Genomic DNA, 18893 nt, shown 5'->3' with positions numbered 1-18893 from the left:
ATTTTCGAGAAAATGATGGTTGTATTTTAGGCTGAAAAAGAATTCTCTGTTTCTCGTTTCCGCGCGCATTATTGTGAACTTTGCGCCTCGAACGTTTTTTTTTCCTTCTAAAGCATTCCAATATGCGCTTGTACTCGCACTTGTCTCAAATTTACCCCATTTTATCTCAGTATTCAAAAAAAAAAAAAATCGCCTCGCCGCCTCATTTTAAAATCTCCATGAAACGAGAAACAGAGATTTTTTTTTTCTGGCCTTAGTGGATAGCGGCCATTTTGGCAGCATTTTAACGGTTTTATCATAGGTTTCTATGGCAGAGATTTGATGCCACATCTCAAATTGTAGGCTGGTGACATAGGATGAAAATAATAATATATTGTTAATGATGGGATACTATTTGTTCTAAAAATAGCGAATTTTCGAAAAATATTAGGACAAGTTTCTCAAAATACGTCACTGTAACACACAAAAGAATCCTATTTCATGGTGCCATGGGACAATAGCTCTATGATTTTACATAATAAACTAATGAACATTGTCATGTGATTTATGACCAATTTTCTCAAAAACTATGAGCAGTCTTCTACCTTAACTTAGCGAGAGGGGAAAAACTAGGGGAAAAAATGTTTCAATAAATATCGGATTATGAAACATTATATTGTGTACTTTCTTAATCTCTGGTCCAAATTCACTGAGCGCGATGCATAAATGACCGAAGTACAAAGAAAGTACGTCTCCAAATGCAGCCCCCAGCAATCGACAATTCAATAATTGGAGAGTTGAAAGCAGTTCCGAAGTTCCGTTTTTTTTGTCTCCACTGGCAGTTGACGTAGCGTAGATTCATATAAGCACGCTCCGTTCTATGTTGCCCCATTATTCTTCCCAGAGTTCCTTGCGGTTATATCACCGAAAGTATCTCTGCCAACGCACACCGCCATTTTGTGGTGAAACACCGCAGGACTTTTACTACGCGTATCATTTGCGTATTTTCGTTATTAGAGTGCTCTCGTGTTGATTTTTTCCTACTGGTGAACAATTTTTAAAATTTTTTTATCGATAGCGGATAATGATCTTTCTGTAAATGCACTGTCAAGGGTGAAATAGTTATAATTTACAAAAGAAAATAATTTCATCGCGGAATAACTGTTACTAGGTTGTTACTCGGTTCATCAAACTGATCGTCGATAAACGAAAGTACTTCGTAGTATTGACGACCAACTCCGTCGTCCTACTGTCACTCCGTTTGTGCTACGGAAAGTAAAACAAAATCGCTTCTATATATAATAAAAACTTGGAAATTGGTGTAAAAACTGCAAAGCAAAATATTGGTCTTGTAAATGGAACGTGTAATGAGCTTGCCTCGAACTGCAGCTATGAAACGATTCAACGTTCCGACATGACAGTCGATCCTCCTATGATTACAACTGATTACAACTATTTCCTATTTCTATCAGCGTTTGTTGGTGATGGAGCAAGCCCGTGATGTTGGATTGTTTTCTAGGTCAGTCGTATTCAGTCTTGTACGGGGACCATTAAAGCGGGGGAGTCATCACCTGCGCATGCGTCAGGTGGCCATAGTGTGTCATTGTTTACAAAAAAGCGTCTACCCATGAGCCTTTGCGTCTTTAGCGTGTGTTGTTATCGTCGCTTGGGACTTCAGTTCCCGCGCTTGCGCAGGTGACGACCCTCCCGTTTTAACAGTGTTCTTGGAAGCAGGAGGGTGATCACCGCCAATAATGGGGGGGGGTGTGTGCACAGGATGAAGATACAATGCCCTCTGCGAGTGTCGCAAAAAATAGCCCACTTTTACGTAAGTATAGGTGATGTACCTCCATGATACTACTTATTAGTATATGTTGAAGAGCGGTTGTCGTCGCCCTGCGCATGTGCGAAATTGTGTGTTGGTAAACATTGATTTTCCCGCAATCCAATGCACGATTTCAATGAAATCACGAGTACGAGTTTTGACCTGGGCACGACTTGCACTAATTACCGCCGGTGATACCTCGCAATCACTAAAGAAATTACCTAGCTAGCTGGGTCTCAGTCTGTACTCGTTGGTCTGTACTCAGATCACTAATAGATTAATTATTAGTGGTCAAAGGTCTGCGCAACAATCGAAGCCGCCATCTTTGTTTACATAAGGCCCATATCTCGCATATGCGTAGCGCGACGACCACCGCCCTTTAAAGACACTGTCAGCTGGTGTACAAGTTGATAATACAATAAATTCGATATTTACTATAATGGGGCCGCCGTCTTAAATACTGTATTAAACTAAATAAGAGACAAGTTGAGAAACGTGTTTTTGTTTCAGATTCCCACGAAGCAGGAAACAAGTACCACACCGCCACAGTCAAATGGTTCATTGGGGATAATATTAGGCCAACCGTCTGACACAATTCGGCCGAATTCGTCATATTTTTTGTGGAAAAATTCCTTATATACGAACACGTAATTACACGAAAAACATAGAATACTTCCCAGGGGTATTTGAAAACGAAATTGTAATCTAACTGTAATGTCGCCGCGGATTGGCTCCTGAGTTGGGATGAAAATTCCGTGGTAAAAAATAAACAATTCCATGAAATATTGTGTAAAAAGTATATTGCCCCATACATCCTTCCTCTGTACACTTTTGCAAGTTTGAGGGAATAAACTTTTGAATAAAAAAATCAACTTTTGTCATTTTTTTCATGAAATAGACCTTTATAATCCATTCGATTTGGTTCAAAATTATAATAATGAAAAAATATGTAAAATTTTGCAAAAAGTTAGATCAAAATTATATCGGGAAATGATTAAAATAGGCATAAAAACCAATGAAATTAATTTTAAAAACTATATGGTATTTATAGATTGATATTCACGTTAAAGGCTCCCTAGAGCGGCGTAAAAAATGAGTATGTTTAGAATGTAAATAAGCACTTAGTGTTTTTCTTCGTATAGTCTACACTATTTCATTTTTTTCTGAATCACCTCTCCAGCAAAAATAGCGAAAATAATTCCCAAGTGAAAATAAAGTAATTTACAGTAAAGTTGAATATCGACAGTCTGCTAAAATGGACGAGTGTGTGTTTGTCCTGGTCGTGTTTTTAGTAACCGTGGTGTAACTGACACGAACGATACATTGATCCTTTATTGTTATATACGTTAGCTAAACGTAGTTTAAAACGAAGTCTCTTTAATGCTCGGATATCCATGTACCATATGTCCAAACTGTATTCAGGTATTTCCAAAGTTTGTGTGGCGTTTCGTCTGACACGGTAGGTAATAGTTAGTGCGCCCCTACCGACAGGTTTACTCGAAATTTGAGAATCCGTCGTCGAGGGCGCAATCATTTTCAATAGGTACTTTGTGTTTAGCAGGAATCCAATTTTTTTTGCGGGTATATGTATAACACTGTATATAAGAAAGCTGAATCACCACAATATGACTTCTGTGGCAAAATACACTATGTGTCAGCACTAGCACTTGCAATTTGCACAAGTCAGGAGAGACAACAGTGACACTCAATGTCCAGAACTGTCGCCTGGCACAAAAAATATTTTTAAAAAAAATTGAAAAAAAAAAAAAAGCTTTCACCACGATGACCTGACCTGATTAGTAGTTAATAGCATCACTGCCCTTATATAAAATACTGTTATTTTTAAATCAACTACCAAAATATGAGTGATGTTTTGTTTTTTTTCTGTTTTTTTGTTTTTTAAGTATGGTACATTGTGTTAGGTTGAAAACTGAATTCCACAACGTTCATAGTTTTCTGATTAAAAAGATAAGCCTTGTCAGTAAATATTTTATCATTTTTTAAGGGAATATCTTACTCATGTTTAAGCTTTGAGCTGAATAAATACAAACACAATATGAAAAACACAATTACCACAAAACTAAGGAAAGGAAAACAAATATTTTGCAGGGTTTTTCAGCAATTGCCCACCTAGATTTTTATAATAGTCCACGCCTTATATTTTAAAACGCGTAGGCGCAGGAATATGATTGGGGGTGCCTAACACTTGCCGTAAGAGCGTGTATGCAAATGAGCTATAAACACTTTTAAGGTCACACGCGAAGACACGTTGAGGTCGGAGTTACTACACGTACTTTCAAGCGAGCGTCATGGCTGCCGTTCAAGTTCCCCAATCTGCGAACCCAGAGAAAATTTTCACTGACGGCGAAGATTGTAAGGTAGACTGGAAGAAAGCTGGTGCCGATTACGATGTCGCCGATGATCACCTCGAAATTATGGGGAAACCGGTTATGGAGAGGTGGGAGACTCCGTACATGCACGCATTAGCGAAGGTGGCCTCATCGAAAGGCAAGTAATTCTTGGGTTTGTCAGTGTTCTGCCATAGTCACAAAACATTTAATTTAAAATATCAAAGGGTATGTTTTATTTATCAGGCCACGTAATCTTGTTTTTGCCGGGAAAAATTCTGTTAAAATACTCCTACTAAAAATACTGACCATGTGTAAACTCGGCCATGTGGTGCATTTTAGCCGGCATGGAATATTCTATTTTGACGCGGGGGTGAGAGCTGGCTATCGCTAAACCAATCAAATTCCGATACAACTGCCGAGGTTTTATTAAATTTGGACAGAATGTGTCCAAGTAATGGAATCTTCTATGTTAAATTACTGTTAGTGTTTTTGTTTTGTTTTTTTAATCGACTTAAAAAAAGACATTCAACGTAGTTCATAAAATTTCTGTTCAGAAATTCTTGGATAAGCAGTTATTTGAGGCAGTCCTCAATAAGCCATAGTGTCCTTCAAAGGTCAGTCCTTGGTCAATCGCTATTTACGCTATAATATGTTCGAACTTCAACTTCAGGCACCCTTTTTCAACGCCAAAATTTATAAAATGTCATTAAGCAAATTGAATTAATATAGTGAATATTGATGGTCACCATGGCAAACTTGCTGGTAATCAGGGCAATGACCTTTGATGCCTTCATGGAGTTCAAGTTTAGTATGTGTCATACATTACAAAAGTTAAAGGTCATTTTTTATGCAAATGTACTAATATACACTGTGCCCCCTAAAAAGTAAAAATGGAATCTCCCAAGTTCAAGTTGCATTACATGTAGCTTGATGAATGCTAGGTCGGTCGATCTTCAAGAAAACTGTATATTTACTGTAAAAATGACTAATTTTCACTGGGTTTAAACTTCACTGATTTACCATTTCAGGCATATTCAGTGGGTTTTAAATTCACGGTTTTATCATTTAGATAATGTGTTCTATGCTAAATTTTACATATTCACTGTGTTTTAATTTAGCGCATTTTTCCAGTCAGCGAAATAAGCTAAACTAAAACCCAGTGAATAATTACCCCCTTTACAGTAGACTTGGGACACCTGTTTTGCTATGTTTTTACGCTGTGTAAAATGTGAATTTCATTTCACCGAAATACAAATTTCATAACTGTAGGAAGATGTTTTTTTGTTTTTTTTCAAGAGCCCTGTATCAAATTACATTTATCTGTTGCATCAGTGACTGTCCAAAATTGACGACTATTAATTTGGGTTTTATTAGAGATTTTTCTCTGACTTGCTTTGGCCGATAACATTCTAACGATCATTTATCACAACTTGCATATACTCATCTGTTTATGCTACCACTTGACGGCCGACTGACAGCCATTTTTGTCATCAAATTTGCTGAATTCTGAAATTTAACTGTGTTCACAACTGTTTTTTCCGGAGATAAACTGGGCCCAAATTCATTCAAACACTGTACGCATTGTTTGCCTACATGTGCAAATTTTATGTCCTAATTTTCAAACAAAAAATGCCGATTAGTTGTTGATTTGGTTTTTATTCGTTATTATGTTGATTCCTTAATAATATAGCACCTAATTTATATGAAAGTTTATACACAAAGTATACTCAAGGTCATTGTGTGATTCTATCAAAGTTGTCAAATCGATGTTTATTTTGTCGAAAATCCGTAAATTGCCGTTCGTAAACGTGTTCATTTCATGCAGATAAAGCAGGCTTTGTATCAGGATCATGCATACTGAGTTAAATGTGCACATCATTTTAACAACTGTTTCTCTCAGATATGGTTTGCATGGTTTCGTTCAAACTTAGTACAATGATTCTACTTACTGAATTTTAGTTTGCACATTAGATTGTGTTAGTGATTCAAATAAATACGTTTGGCTATTTATAGTACATTGCCAGTATGTAATGACTGATCACATCACAACACTATCTAGCCAAAAATACACCCACGCTGCGAACACTGTAATGATGGAATTTAAGCATTAACCGTTTCATCACCAGTTCCCATTTTTCATCACATAATACTGTAAAATCTGTATTAAAAGCCGCGGCTTCTATTAAAATGGTACAATACAATGGGGGGGGGGGTGCGGCTTCTATTAGAGCATCTACACATATGAGAAATGATGAATTTTTGGTTCTCAATTATTCAAAAAAATTGGTGCGACTTCTATTAGGGGTGCGGCTTCTAATACAGATTTTACGGTAGTCATCTTTCCATCAAAAATAGCCAAATCTTTTGGGTAAAAACTGATAATTGACTCAAATTTTGTCTGTTGGCTTCAGATTTAGGGTTCATTTCCTTAAAATGTTGAAGAATACAAGAAAAAAGTGCAGACAAATTTGGATGAGAAAGTCTGGTGATCAAAAGTTTAAATACAGAACTGAGACTGTATTTTCAATCTTTACTTTTACATAGTTGATATATCGTGTTCGTAGATGAAGAAAATGAAAAATTATATAGCATCACCGTACTTAAATTGGTAACAATCAATAAATAATAAATGCACGTTTTGTAAGTTTTCAGGGCATTTTACCATTATTTCCTATTGCAAGGATATATCTCAACGTCTCAAAATTATGCTCGATGACATATGGTAAAAAAAAAAGTGTCTTACAAGGAATTTTTAGCTCCGCTGTCGACTTTGTCGAGCGGAGCTTATCATATGAGTGATTGTCCGTCGTCGTCGTCCGTATCAATGTTTTACTTTTTCGACTTCTTCTTGAAAACTACAAGCCTGAATGCTTTGATACTTGGTGTATATGTACCTTGGGTAGACCTCTCTTAGGTTTGTTCATTTCATGTTGATATCTTTAATTCTTTAATTTTGGTGAATATTTTTATCATTTTTGGTAAAAAGTGATATTTTCGACTTCTTGTTAAAAATCAATAGTTCAATTGCTTTGATATTACATATATAGATACTACATGTAGACCTTTCTCAGATTTGTTCATTTTGTGATGATATCTTCAGTTCTCTAATTTTGGTGAATATTTTTGCCATTTTTGGTAAAAAGTGATATTTTCGACTTCTTGTTGTAAACTGTAAGTCTGATTGCTTTGATATTACATATATAGGTACTACATGTGGAACTCTCTCAGATTTGTTCATTTTGTGATGATATTTTCAATTCTCTAATTTATTTTGGTGAATATTTTTGTAATTTTTGGTAAAAAGTGATATTTTCGACTTCTTGTTAAAAACTGTAAGTCTGATTGCTTTGATACTATTCATATTGTTCATTTTCTAATGATGTCTTCAGTTCTTTAATTGAAATGTGCATTGCTAACAGCGGAGCTATCTCAGCCGATAGGCTGCTTGTTTTTTAATGTCTTGATGTTTTTAACGAGGAAAGGGTTTTTTTCATTGTGGTCTAAGGAGACCGCTGCTAAAATGGAATTGTGTGCATATGTATATTTATCCTCAAAACAACAGAATGACAGTGAACCAAAAAAATTGTTGGCTAATACTGCATCGATTAATTGTAGACAAATTTTGACATGAAATGTATGCAACTCTGTGTGTATCATGTTGCAGTGTTAAACTCTTGAATAATACTGTAGAATACTTTATTTTAGCTATTTTCGCTGAAGGGATGATTCCGTGAAAATAAAATCCACCGAATATACTTTTTTCCCCATATATTTCACATTAAACTCATTAAAAAATCAGTGAAAATAAATTCCATACAAAACGCCCAAAAAAATTTCCAGCGAAATTAATTCCAGGGAAAATAAAGTACATTTGTATTCCACAGTAGCAGAAATGTCAAAAATAGCTTCAATCGGTGATGATTAAAAAAAAAATACCAGTATCAGCAATATTTATTTTTATTCACTTATAAAATTTTTAAAACCACCATTCTGAATATATAATGAGCTTAAAAATAAAAACCATCAAAATGTCACGAATCAGATTACAGGCAACATTTCTGATGAGAGATCTAGTAAATTTGCATACTGTTTCATATTTATGTCTTGTTAACCAATCACAACATTGTACAGTATATCTCATGAATATTCATTCTTGTTAACCAATAGCAACACTATCATAGTACATCTCATGAATATTCATGTCTTGTTAACCAATCACAACACTTGTACAGTATATCTCATAAATATTATAGTACTTGAACATTGGTTGAGATTTTCTTGAAAACAGAGTTAGATTGAAGGTAGAAAAAAAAATGAAGTAGAAATCTCTTGTGAAAGAACTCTTGTCAATTGATCTTTCGCGACAGTGACGTGTTATTCATTTTCAAAACAGGCTTTCTTTTTCTCCTTGTACACTGTCTTCACACTTTAGCAGACAGACTTTAACAAGTGCCTAGGCGAGGATTTAGTCCTAAGCGACGATAACAATGTACCCTAAAGACGCAACGACTCGTGGGTATGTACATGTGACGACTGCCCTGCTTTTAATACTTTAGTACTGGATAGTCAGTTAACACCCTGAATTGGAACAGTATCACTATCCATCCCCATTCCATCTCCACACCTCCTGACCACAGCTCTTGGCAAAGGCCTGTTACTGTCAAATACTTTATTTTTGCTGTAATAAATTTTTCGCTGAAAATACTTTTTAGGTGTTTGGTATGGAGTTCAGTCTCACTGATTTCTAATGAGTTGCGTGACAAATACAGGGGAAAAAAGATATATTCGCTGAATTTTATTTTCACTGAATCATTCCTTTAGTGAAAATAATGTATTTTACAGTATTTAGAACTTGTTGCCTCAATATTTACTGCGTTCTCTTAACCCTTTTCACCACCAGTTCCCTCTTTTCATCACAAATTTACAAAATAGTCCCATTTATCGTCTGTATTTTCCTTTAAAACATTCAAAAATAGCCAAATTTTTTGAGTAAAAACTGAAATGTACTCCAATTTTGGCAGTTTCCTTTAAAAATTAGAAAAAAAGACAAAATTTGGGTCAGAATGGCTGATGGTGGAAAGGTTAATGTCTTCAACCCCCCCCCCCCCTTTTCTGGGGTTTTGTATTTCCATGTCATTGCCAATAGCAACAAATTTAGTTTAATTTGCAATGATAATGTCTCAAAATTTCAATAAAAAATTTACAGCTTCTATTTTGTGTAGGTCACATTCTCAGCATCAAAACCAGTGCAAAATAAAAAAGTTTTCTCCATTCCAATTATACAATATCTATTTATAAAATAGTATGAATGTGAACTTGACCTTTAGTATTTCAAGACTGAAATTTCTAAAAAAAATACATTAGACTAATTGCCCTAATGCATGATCTCTAAAGGTCACACATCCTGGTACTTTGCTTGACCCCCCTGAAGGTCTCGACTCCTTGTACTTTACATGATAACTGAAAGTCGCACATCTTTGGGGGGGGGGGGTGAAAAAATATAAATTAAAAGCTGATCTGGAAATGCATAATTCCTCTTTCTGCAGGCAAATTATTAATCACGGCCACTAATAATTTTCTATTTGATACCGTTATTATTTGACTGTAAAGGTTTTTTTAAAATTGAACCGAAGTACGTATTTATACATTGGCTACTGTGTTCGATCACATATTGTAAAAATAAAAATAAATTTATGCTTTTTTTGTGAAAGTTTGGTGGCTTTTTTTAATGACTGAATTGACAAGTGTTGAGTGTAAAATATCTAAAATATGCGTGTTCAGAAATATTCTGACTTTGTAATTAGATCTGTGTGGTTATGTTTATTAAATGACTGTGTAGTGACAGCTCCATGTAAATTTCTAGACCCCCCCCCCCCCATTTACTTTTGGAGAAGGTGCCTTTTACTATCGTTTTCAATTTTTTAGGGAAATGTATGCAACTTTAGGCAAAAAAAATATATCTAATTTTTTTTTTTTTTTTGAAATGAGGGAGGAAAGGAAGGGGGGATTATGTCTGACGATGTTGTCTTGTCACAATACTTTGTTCATGAATGCACAGATCTTCATATTTAATATTCTTACAATTTCTCTGTCTATGTAAAAAAAAAATGCTTATTACTGCATTGTTTTTCTTAATGTTTTTTCAATCTATTTAAAAAAAATCATCACTGCTCTGTTTTCAGGGGTCGAAATACTCTGGTGCACACTGCACTATGCACGTAGATTATTAGCTAGTGCAAGTAAACTCAAAATATAATGTGCTCGCTGTGCATGTAGAAATTAACACATTTCCTCATTATATTCACTAAGCCTAAATTAAGTTTAACCAATATTGTAAGACAACTAAAAAAAAGCAAATTCTTTCGTGATCGTATCAATCGATAACCCGTAAATTTTATTTAAACTTTAAAAGTGGTGCATTTCACAACAAGTTAGTGCAGGTAAATTTCAAATTCATTATGCACAATGTGCATGCAGGGAAAAAATTCTATTTCAATCCCTGGTTTTTACAAAACTTAAAACCAAAAACAGATCTTTTTTTTGCCTTGAAAATCAAGAGACTATGCTGTGAATATTTCCATGGACATTATTCAAATTCCTGCATAATTCTTGACTGCATTGTAATGATGTGATTGGATACCATTGGTCAGCTGACAGTAAACGAGTGAGGTGATTGGATAATATAATTTATGTCAAGTCACAATTTTGGTGTTGAAGTACTGTGAAATACTTAATTTTAGCTGGAATTAATTTTTGCTGAAAAGACTTTTTGGGTGTTTTGTATGGAATTTATTTTCACTGATTTTTGATGAGTTGAATGTAAAATATAGGAAAAAATTCGCTGGATTTTATTTTCACTACCTTATACTAAAATATGTTTGGATAATTAGATTACTAACAAAATCTCACTTCCGGTCCGGTTAGAGGTAAAATACACCACGAATATTCACTTTTGAGATAATTTTTTTGTATGTGTTCGTTCTTGGATATCTATGCTTCGTCGTCCTGTACTTCGTTTAGTAATTCAAACTTCCCCGATTGTTAAAAGCGAAGAGCTTCTCGATTTCGATATCGAAACTGCCTTGGCTTAATCATTTGCTGGGGGACGGCCGCTTAGGTACGTGCTCTGTAACTTGCAGCGCATGAACCTAAAAACATTAGCTAATCAAATTCATAGGAAGTTGACAGTCCCTAATATTGCTAAATCGCCAGTTGTGAACTTTATACATTCCTTTATTTCATTGTTGAGACTGGGTTATACAGTTTGCTACATACTTCAATTTATCTATATTGGAAAACGGTTATGGGAATTATTAATTTCAATAAACAATATTCAACTATCCTTTGCAACACCAATAAGATCATAATGGTAATGTTTGATGCTCTTTGAAACTAGAGGCATTATCAGAGCATGGGTCTTATTTTGGAACTCCTGCCAGGATGGTATTCACAGAATAGCGCAGTTGTTAAAGAAACATAAAACTTCAATTTTCAACAAGGATGAAAGGATCAGTTACTGAGACAAAGCCCTACTCCCAGCGAAACCCACCAAATACGAAACCCAATTACCACGAAAGCCACTCACCGCAAAGCTACTAGTCACTTTAGCGAAAATTAATTCCAAGCGGCGAAAATAGTATTTTACAGTAGATCAATCAGGAATGTGTGTGATTATGTTAATGTAATGAGTAAGCCTGTATGAAAGCTAGTTTTATTCAGTGTATGTATACTTTTCAGTCTCCTGAAGAGAAATTGTTGATTGGTTTTGACAACAGCAAGATGCTGAGAACTCTTATTTGAAATGGCCTTGAATATTATTAAGCAGGGTACTCTACTTGTCCTGTGATTTGCAAAACTGAAAAGTTATTTAATCAAATGATCAATTTTTGAATACCAGCTGTATATCACGTATAAACATAATTAAGGCCACGCATGGCTTAATTTAGAAAGTAAAAATTCTCTCATTTTATTTTCATACCATAAAGTGGGCGTATTTATACACGTATAAACCTTTTTACCACCAGACTTTCTCGCCAAAATGCTTCTGCACTTTTTTCTTATATTCATCAGTATTTTGGAAAATGAACCCTAATTTTTGACCAAACAGACCAAGTTTGAGTAAATTCCTCGTTTTTACTTAACAATTTTTTTCTTTTTTTGTCCCAATCTTGTAAAGGAAAGTGCAGACTATAAACGGAACTATTTTGTGAATTTGTGATGAAGAGGGAACTGGTGGTAAAACGGTTAAATGTTAATTTCTGAGTAGCCACATGAAAGTGTGTAATTTTCAATCAATGAAACTTGTCTCTGTGGTCCTATTACGCATCAATCAATCAAAAACTAAATCAATATTACTGTCTTCCTTGTTTACTTTACTAAGTGGTCGAAATTGGGTTTTCTACTGCGACCGACTCACGAAAATGAATGCTGTGTTTAGTTTAATATATTCCTCTAGGCTATACTGTAAAATACTTTATTTTAGCTGGATTAAATTTTTGCTGAAAAGACTTTTTGTGTTTTTCATGGAATTTAATTTCACTGATTTTTGATGAGTTGAGCGTAAAATATAGGAAAATAGGTATATTCGCTGGATTTTATTTTCACTGAACCACTCGTTCAGCGAAAATAGCGAAAATTAATTCCAAGCGAAAATAAAGCATTCTACAGTATTCTATTTACATTAAACCAGTAGTTTATCTTCGGAGCAGACACAGACACGCTACCTGTAGCGCCAAAATTATACTAATTTGGATATCAAATAATAGAATTTACTTTTTTCCCCATTTTTTCAGGTGGTAAAGTTTTGGAAATTGGTTTTGGAATGGCCATAGCGGCAACCAAGATTGAAGAGTACGACATCAAGGAGCATGTGATAATTGAATGTAACGACGGCGTATTCAAGAGACTGGAGGAATGGGCTAAGAAACAACCGCACAAAATAACCCCCCTCAAAGGCATGTGGGAGGACGTGTCGCCAACATTGGAAGACAACCAGTTCGATGGCAAGTAGAATTGTTTATGAGAAAGATGCAATATTTTTGTAAAAACTGTTTGGTTGATGATTTTAAGAAAAAATGCTGAAAAATTGTCTAATTTTAAGAAAACCAGAAAAAATGCAATATTAAGCTGATTTTCATAAATACCTTTGGTAAATTGCACTTTCTAGTTCTCCATAATTTTGTATATCATGAACTTCTGTAGTCTGATTTTTTTTTTAAATGAAATGGAAAATTGTCAAAATTACGGTTACAGTATTAATTTTACAGTATTAATGGATATTCTAAAAAGAGATCAAAGCTTTTCAATTTACTGGTTTGATTTCTGAATATGTATGACACAACTTCTTTGTTAGAAATGAAAAATATACTACGTATTATTGACAAAACATGAATATTCATGAATATACTATACTAGTGTTGTGATTGGTTAACAAGTCATGAATATTCATGAATATACTGATAGTGTTGCTATTGGTTAACAATGCATGAATATTCATGAATATACTGTACAAGTGTTGTGATTGGTTAACAAGACGTGCATATTCATGAGATATACTATGATAGTCTTGCTATTGGTTAACAATGCATGAATATTCATGTTTTTTCAGGCATTCTCTATGATACATATCCCCTGTCAGAACAAGACTGGCATACACATCAGTTCAACTTCATCAAGCAGCATGCTTTCCGCCTTTTGAAACCCGGCGGCGTTCTTACGTACTGTAACCTTACATCGTGGGGCGAATTATTGAAAGGAAAGTTTGATGACATTGAAAAAATGTTCCAGGTGAGGAAAGAAATCCTATTTTATACATTCTTTGCCAATGTTTTGTATCACCAGTGCCTTCTTTCGTGTAGCGCCATCTACAGTCTAGATTATTAAAAACTTTTGTTTTGTTGGATTCCGTACTATCATTTCCTGATTTGTAATCTTTATACTTTTCCAGGAAACTCAAGTTTCCCATTTAGAAGATGCCGGATTCAAGAAAGAGAACATCTCAACAGAAGTCATGGATATTGAACCGGAAAAGGAATGTAAATATTACTCTTTCCGCAAGATGATTACTCCAACTATAATTAAGCAATAAACTAGGGATGCTTAAACTTGTAAAAATTCATTAGTTTTGATAGATGAAGCTAGGGACTCTGGGTCAGAGGTAAATTCTGATAAAAAATTGCAATGAATCTGGTTAATGTTGAGCTAAACTCTTTGGTTCAAAGGTCATTTCTACTTAAAATGTCTCGTGATTCTGTCATTTTATTGAGGAAGCTAGGTTGGCTTTCATAGCATAGTTTTGTTATCTGCATGTACTGGATGGAATTATGATAATATTAAACAAGTTAGAGGTGCTTGATGATGAATTTGTTACTAAGCAACCCTGAATAATTTTAAAGTGTATTCACTTTGAATGTAAATATGAATCGGGTTCCTTTTTTATGTACAAATGTATTAACAATACGCTAAGTGGGCTAACTAGCCTGCCTAGCTTTCTCAATATTGGCAATGTTTGGAAATAGTCTCAAGAATGTGATGCGGGTGACTTGTGGCTGAAACAAATCCTGTTTTCTCAATGAATACAAAAAAAAATTATTTTTTAAACTGACCTTAATAAATGACCTTTGTAGCCCGAACACAGCTTTGAACTTGAACACCACTGCAATCTGGACGCCTGATTACACCAAACACTACGATAAATCAAACCTTTCCTATGTACTGAACAGTTTTGTATGTGTTTTTGAACGTTAGTTTTTGTCAATAATGCATATTCTTATTATTATTAAAACTGTGATCATGACCTGTATGTCAATGCGTTGTGTATATTTCATCTAGAATAGACTATTTTATGCTCATTGCTAGATCCCATGTGATCCATGAAAACAAAACAAACAAAAAGTTATATCATCAGAACATCGATATTAAAAAAATGAGAAAGTAATTTTGCATTGACAATGGTTAATTTTGATGAAGTAAAGGTATTGTCTTATTTCATTCCATATTGAGCTGTAGAAAAAGAAGTTCAAAATTAAATCATTTGATTTTTTGCAGCCGACTACGCCTTTCGTGTAATAACTAAAGATCTCACCGAAAACGGAAAATCACCTATTAACAAATTTTAGAAAAACATCAGAAGATCGATATTAGAAAAATGCGAAAGTATTTTATGCTTAATATTGTGCTAATACACTATTAACAATGGTTAATTTAGATGAAGTAAGGGTATCACCGTACTCCCTTCTGAAAGATCGGCATTTCCATATTGAGCTGTAGCAAAGGAAATTGAAGTTCAAAATTAAATCATTTAATTTTTGTAGCGAACATTTGATCCACGCCTTTCACCTAATAACTCAAAATCTCGCAGAAAACTGGAAAAACACCTCGTAACAAATTATAGATAAACGCTATTAACAAGTAAATTTCATTCCAAGTCCAAACATTTTGTTACGACTGGAATCGCTATTAGTAAGACGCGCAACGTCTTCAAATCAAGAGACTCTGCTTATTTTTGCCTGTATGAACAAACAATAAACAAAACAAAGTTTAATTTTCAGCAACTTGCATTCAAAAGGATTTTGTATTTTACTGTTGCAGAGATTTTTTTGAACAAGGGAACCAAGGAGAGCAGATCCTCTGGCAACCATAAAATTCTTATTGACCAGGGATCATATGTGGCCAGTCTTCAACTGTGACGTGTCTGATAGTAATTTTTGCCCCAAGGAAGCCATAGAATGCTCCATTTTAACTTAGAATTATCAAAAACTCCTGGTAAGGAGAACCCTATCTCCCCCACTTGGTGGCGCCGTTGAATTGCAGTGCTCCCTCTTGCAGTTTTTTTTTCTAGAAAGAAACCCTGTGTTGGTTTGTCCTATATGCCACAGTTTTCATTAATTTTTTTTTGGTGGGTCATCAAAATTTTCTCGGCATCTAGTGATTTTCTGATGAGCCATAAATTTTGGCGCAAGTCTCTCGTCTGATAATGAGGGAAATTTGGTTGAAATAACTTATTCTGACAAGTTCGCATCGCAACGAGTTGGAATAAACTTAGTACGTGTTTGGTATTTACAGCATTATTAAGCTGAACATGAATCTTATTTTAAGTGCCTGTGAAATGCCCACCCACACGCTTCCCATTTTAGATCTGTGCCCCACTGAAATGGGCAATTATTGATTTTTTTTTGCTGAAAATGATTACTCGTATTCAAGTAAATTTAAGATATTTCCTGTGTAATGCAAGCTACCCAGCAACTTCCCCTTCTGACGTCACAGGGGGAATTTCTGTATGCAAATGAGAAGCTAATGAGGAGCCTCGTTTTAGAATACACAAAAATAAAGTTGCCGTAGACTGAGTTTAAAACACATTTTTTTACTTGAAAAAAATAATTCATGCTTAGAAACGTAAAAATTAATATTTATGTATCAATGGATAATTTTAGGCGTGAAAATAGCAGCCATTTCACAGGCACTTTAAAACGACAAATCCAGAATTTTTACAGAATTGCACAGGAAATGATGAATACTGTAAAATACATTTTTAACTGGAATTAATTTTCGCTGAAAAGACTTTTTGGGTGTTTTGTATGGAATTTATTTTCACTGATTTTTGATGAGTTGAATGTAAAATATAGGAAAAGTATATTCGCTGGATTTTATTTGCATGGAATCATCATCCCTTCAGCGAAAATAGCGGAAAATAAATTCCAAGCGAAAATAAAGTATTCTACAGTATAATTTAAGTGTTTCAATTAAATTGTGTGATTTTTTTTTTTTATGTGTGGTCTCCAATGAAACTCGTCTAAACCAAACAATACAGGTACGTTTGTTGACAAGTTCAGTTTCTAAACACAATTGTATCTGATTGGTTGTCCCATCCTGAACCAATCACATATCGTCTTTGGTTACAAATTATTTCAACTGGTTTAAACAGGTTTTAGGAATAGTTAAAGAGGGAGGGTCGTCACCTGTGCACGCATGGGAATTGAGTCCCAAGCGACGATAACAACACTGGCTAAAAATGCAAAGGCTCATGGGTAGATGCTCGTTTGCAAACAACGAAACGCTATGGCACCCCTGCTGTAAACTTGCAGTTTTTGTTCCAAAAGTTTGCACATCCTGGTACTTTTAACCCTTAACCCCTTGAAAAACCAGAATGTGTGACCTTTAAAGGAGGTCATATTTGAATATTTTGAGGCTGTCTGCAGAAAACATGAAATGTCGTGAATATTCACTATGAATGTTTATTGGTGGGTATGATTATTACCGGTAATAAAAATTATTTGCCCTTTTCACTGCATTGTCAAAAAAACAATTCGCTCTTTTTGAACTAGTATTGTTTTACGATACAATTCAACTTTTATCAAATTAACACATCAAAAAAAATTCTGTTATTTAACAGAACAAATGCTTATTTCATTTGAACGTGGTGCTCAGTGTCGTTTTTTGAGCCAATGTCAATTGATTTGTGAGCTCTGAAGTCGGTGTATAAACAATGCATCTCTCAACACTGCGTCCAAGTTTGTAATAGCCCCATCACACCATAACGTTTTGGTCAGCGTTCTCTGAACGTTCCAATGGTCCATGTTCAGAGCGTTCTGGAACGAGATGGACACATCCAGCGTTCAATTAACGAGTGCCCCTAACGTATGACTAGCGTGTTCCTAACGCACGAGGAGAGTGTAATGAGCGACCAAGTAAGATACCCCTGGAAATCATTGACGTGTGCTAACGTGTCACTAGCGCACGACGAACGACTTTTAAACGTTAAGTGAGCGTGTATCTAACTTTAGGTTGTTAATTTGATTTTAGTCACACGCTTTATGTGCGCTAGGGGTACGTTCAGCGGTCGTTGACAGGTCACTAGTGAGTTGTTCACTGCAAAGCGAGCGATTGGTAACAACTAAGTAATGCTAGAGCAACGACTAACTAACGATTGTCGAATGTGTCGAACGTTAGCAAAATGATCGAAGAACGTTATTTAATGTTTAACAGCGTTTAAAAATAAACGTTGAAGATCGCTGGTTTCAAATGAGAACTTTTGTGCATGTTCAAAACTTTTTTTTTGGATCAGCGTTTTCCACAGATTCCTGAGGATCAGCAACGATTACCGACGTTCACTAGCGTTCTCACGGCGCTCTTCTGGCGCTGTCCCAGCGACTTTGGGCGACTACCAACGTTTCCTCAAACACCAGAGAACGCTAGCCAGAACGTCATGGTGTGACTGCGCCTATAATGATTCTATCCCCCCCTCAAATAAAAAGTCTGCCCTTTGAACTTGACTGGCAACTAAATCAGCTTAAATCTATTGCTGTAGACAAGTTTATTAATTTTTTTGTGAATATTGTAATTTTTATTGTAACGGCTTTATCAACTTAAAAAAATAAACCTGCACAATTTTTTTCCGCAATTTTGAGCAAATTCTGCAGACAATGTAAAGTTATGCTCACATTTGGTTCAAAATTTTGAAGAAAAAAAATTTGAAACATTTGAAATGTTGCATCAAATATTTGGCGCATAAAAATGTGGTTGTAAATTTGTGTGAAAGAACGTAAATGTTGACTACACGAGCCGTGAATCATAATTATTTGTAGTGACGTTCATGAATTTTCAAATAAAATTTTGCAGTGCTCAAAAAAAAAAAACCTAAAAGATGCAGTGGCAACAAATGTTAAAATTTGTCATAGCCAAGAAAGGCCTAGATTTACAAGGAAAACGCATCACAAACTGTTGCTATGGGAACTACAGTT

General features: G+C 34.9%; 1 protein-coding gene across 1 annotated transcript; it reads left to right on the top strand.

Annotated features, from left to right (window-relative positions):
* The first annotated feature begins 4041 nt into the window (after positions 1 to 4041).
* On the top strand, positions 4042 to 14956 carry LOC100376150 (guanidinoacetate N-methyltransferase). The gene is made up of 4 exons (XM_002731140.4): positions 4042 to 4312; positions 12948 to 13157; positions 13763 to 13941; positions 14102 to 14956. Exons 1-4 carry the CDS (start codon positions 4114 to 4116, stop codon positions 14240 to 14242), a joined length of 729 nt encoding a protein of 242 aa, XP_002731186.2. The 5' UTR covers positions 4042 to 4113; the 3' UTR covers positions 14243 to 14956.
* The last annotated feature ends 3937 nt before the right edge of the window (positions 14957 to 18893 follow it).

The sequence above is a fragment of the Saccoglossus kowalevskii genome, chromosome 20 (genome assembly GCF_978046115.1).
Source record: "Saccoglossus kowalevskii chromosome 20, keSacKowa6.1, whole genome shotgun sequence".
In the NCBI taxonomy this organism is placed as follows: domain Eukaryota; kingdom Metazoa; phylum Hemichordata; class Enteropneusta; family Harrimaniidae; genus Saccoglossus; species Saccoglossus kowalevskii.
The sequence above is the reverse complement of the archived record's forward strand: the minus strand, read 5'-3'. Positions and strand labels throughout refer to the sequence as shown.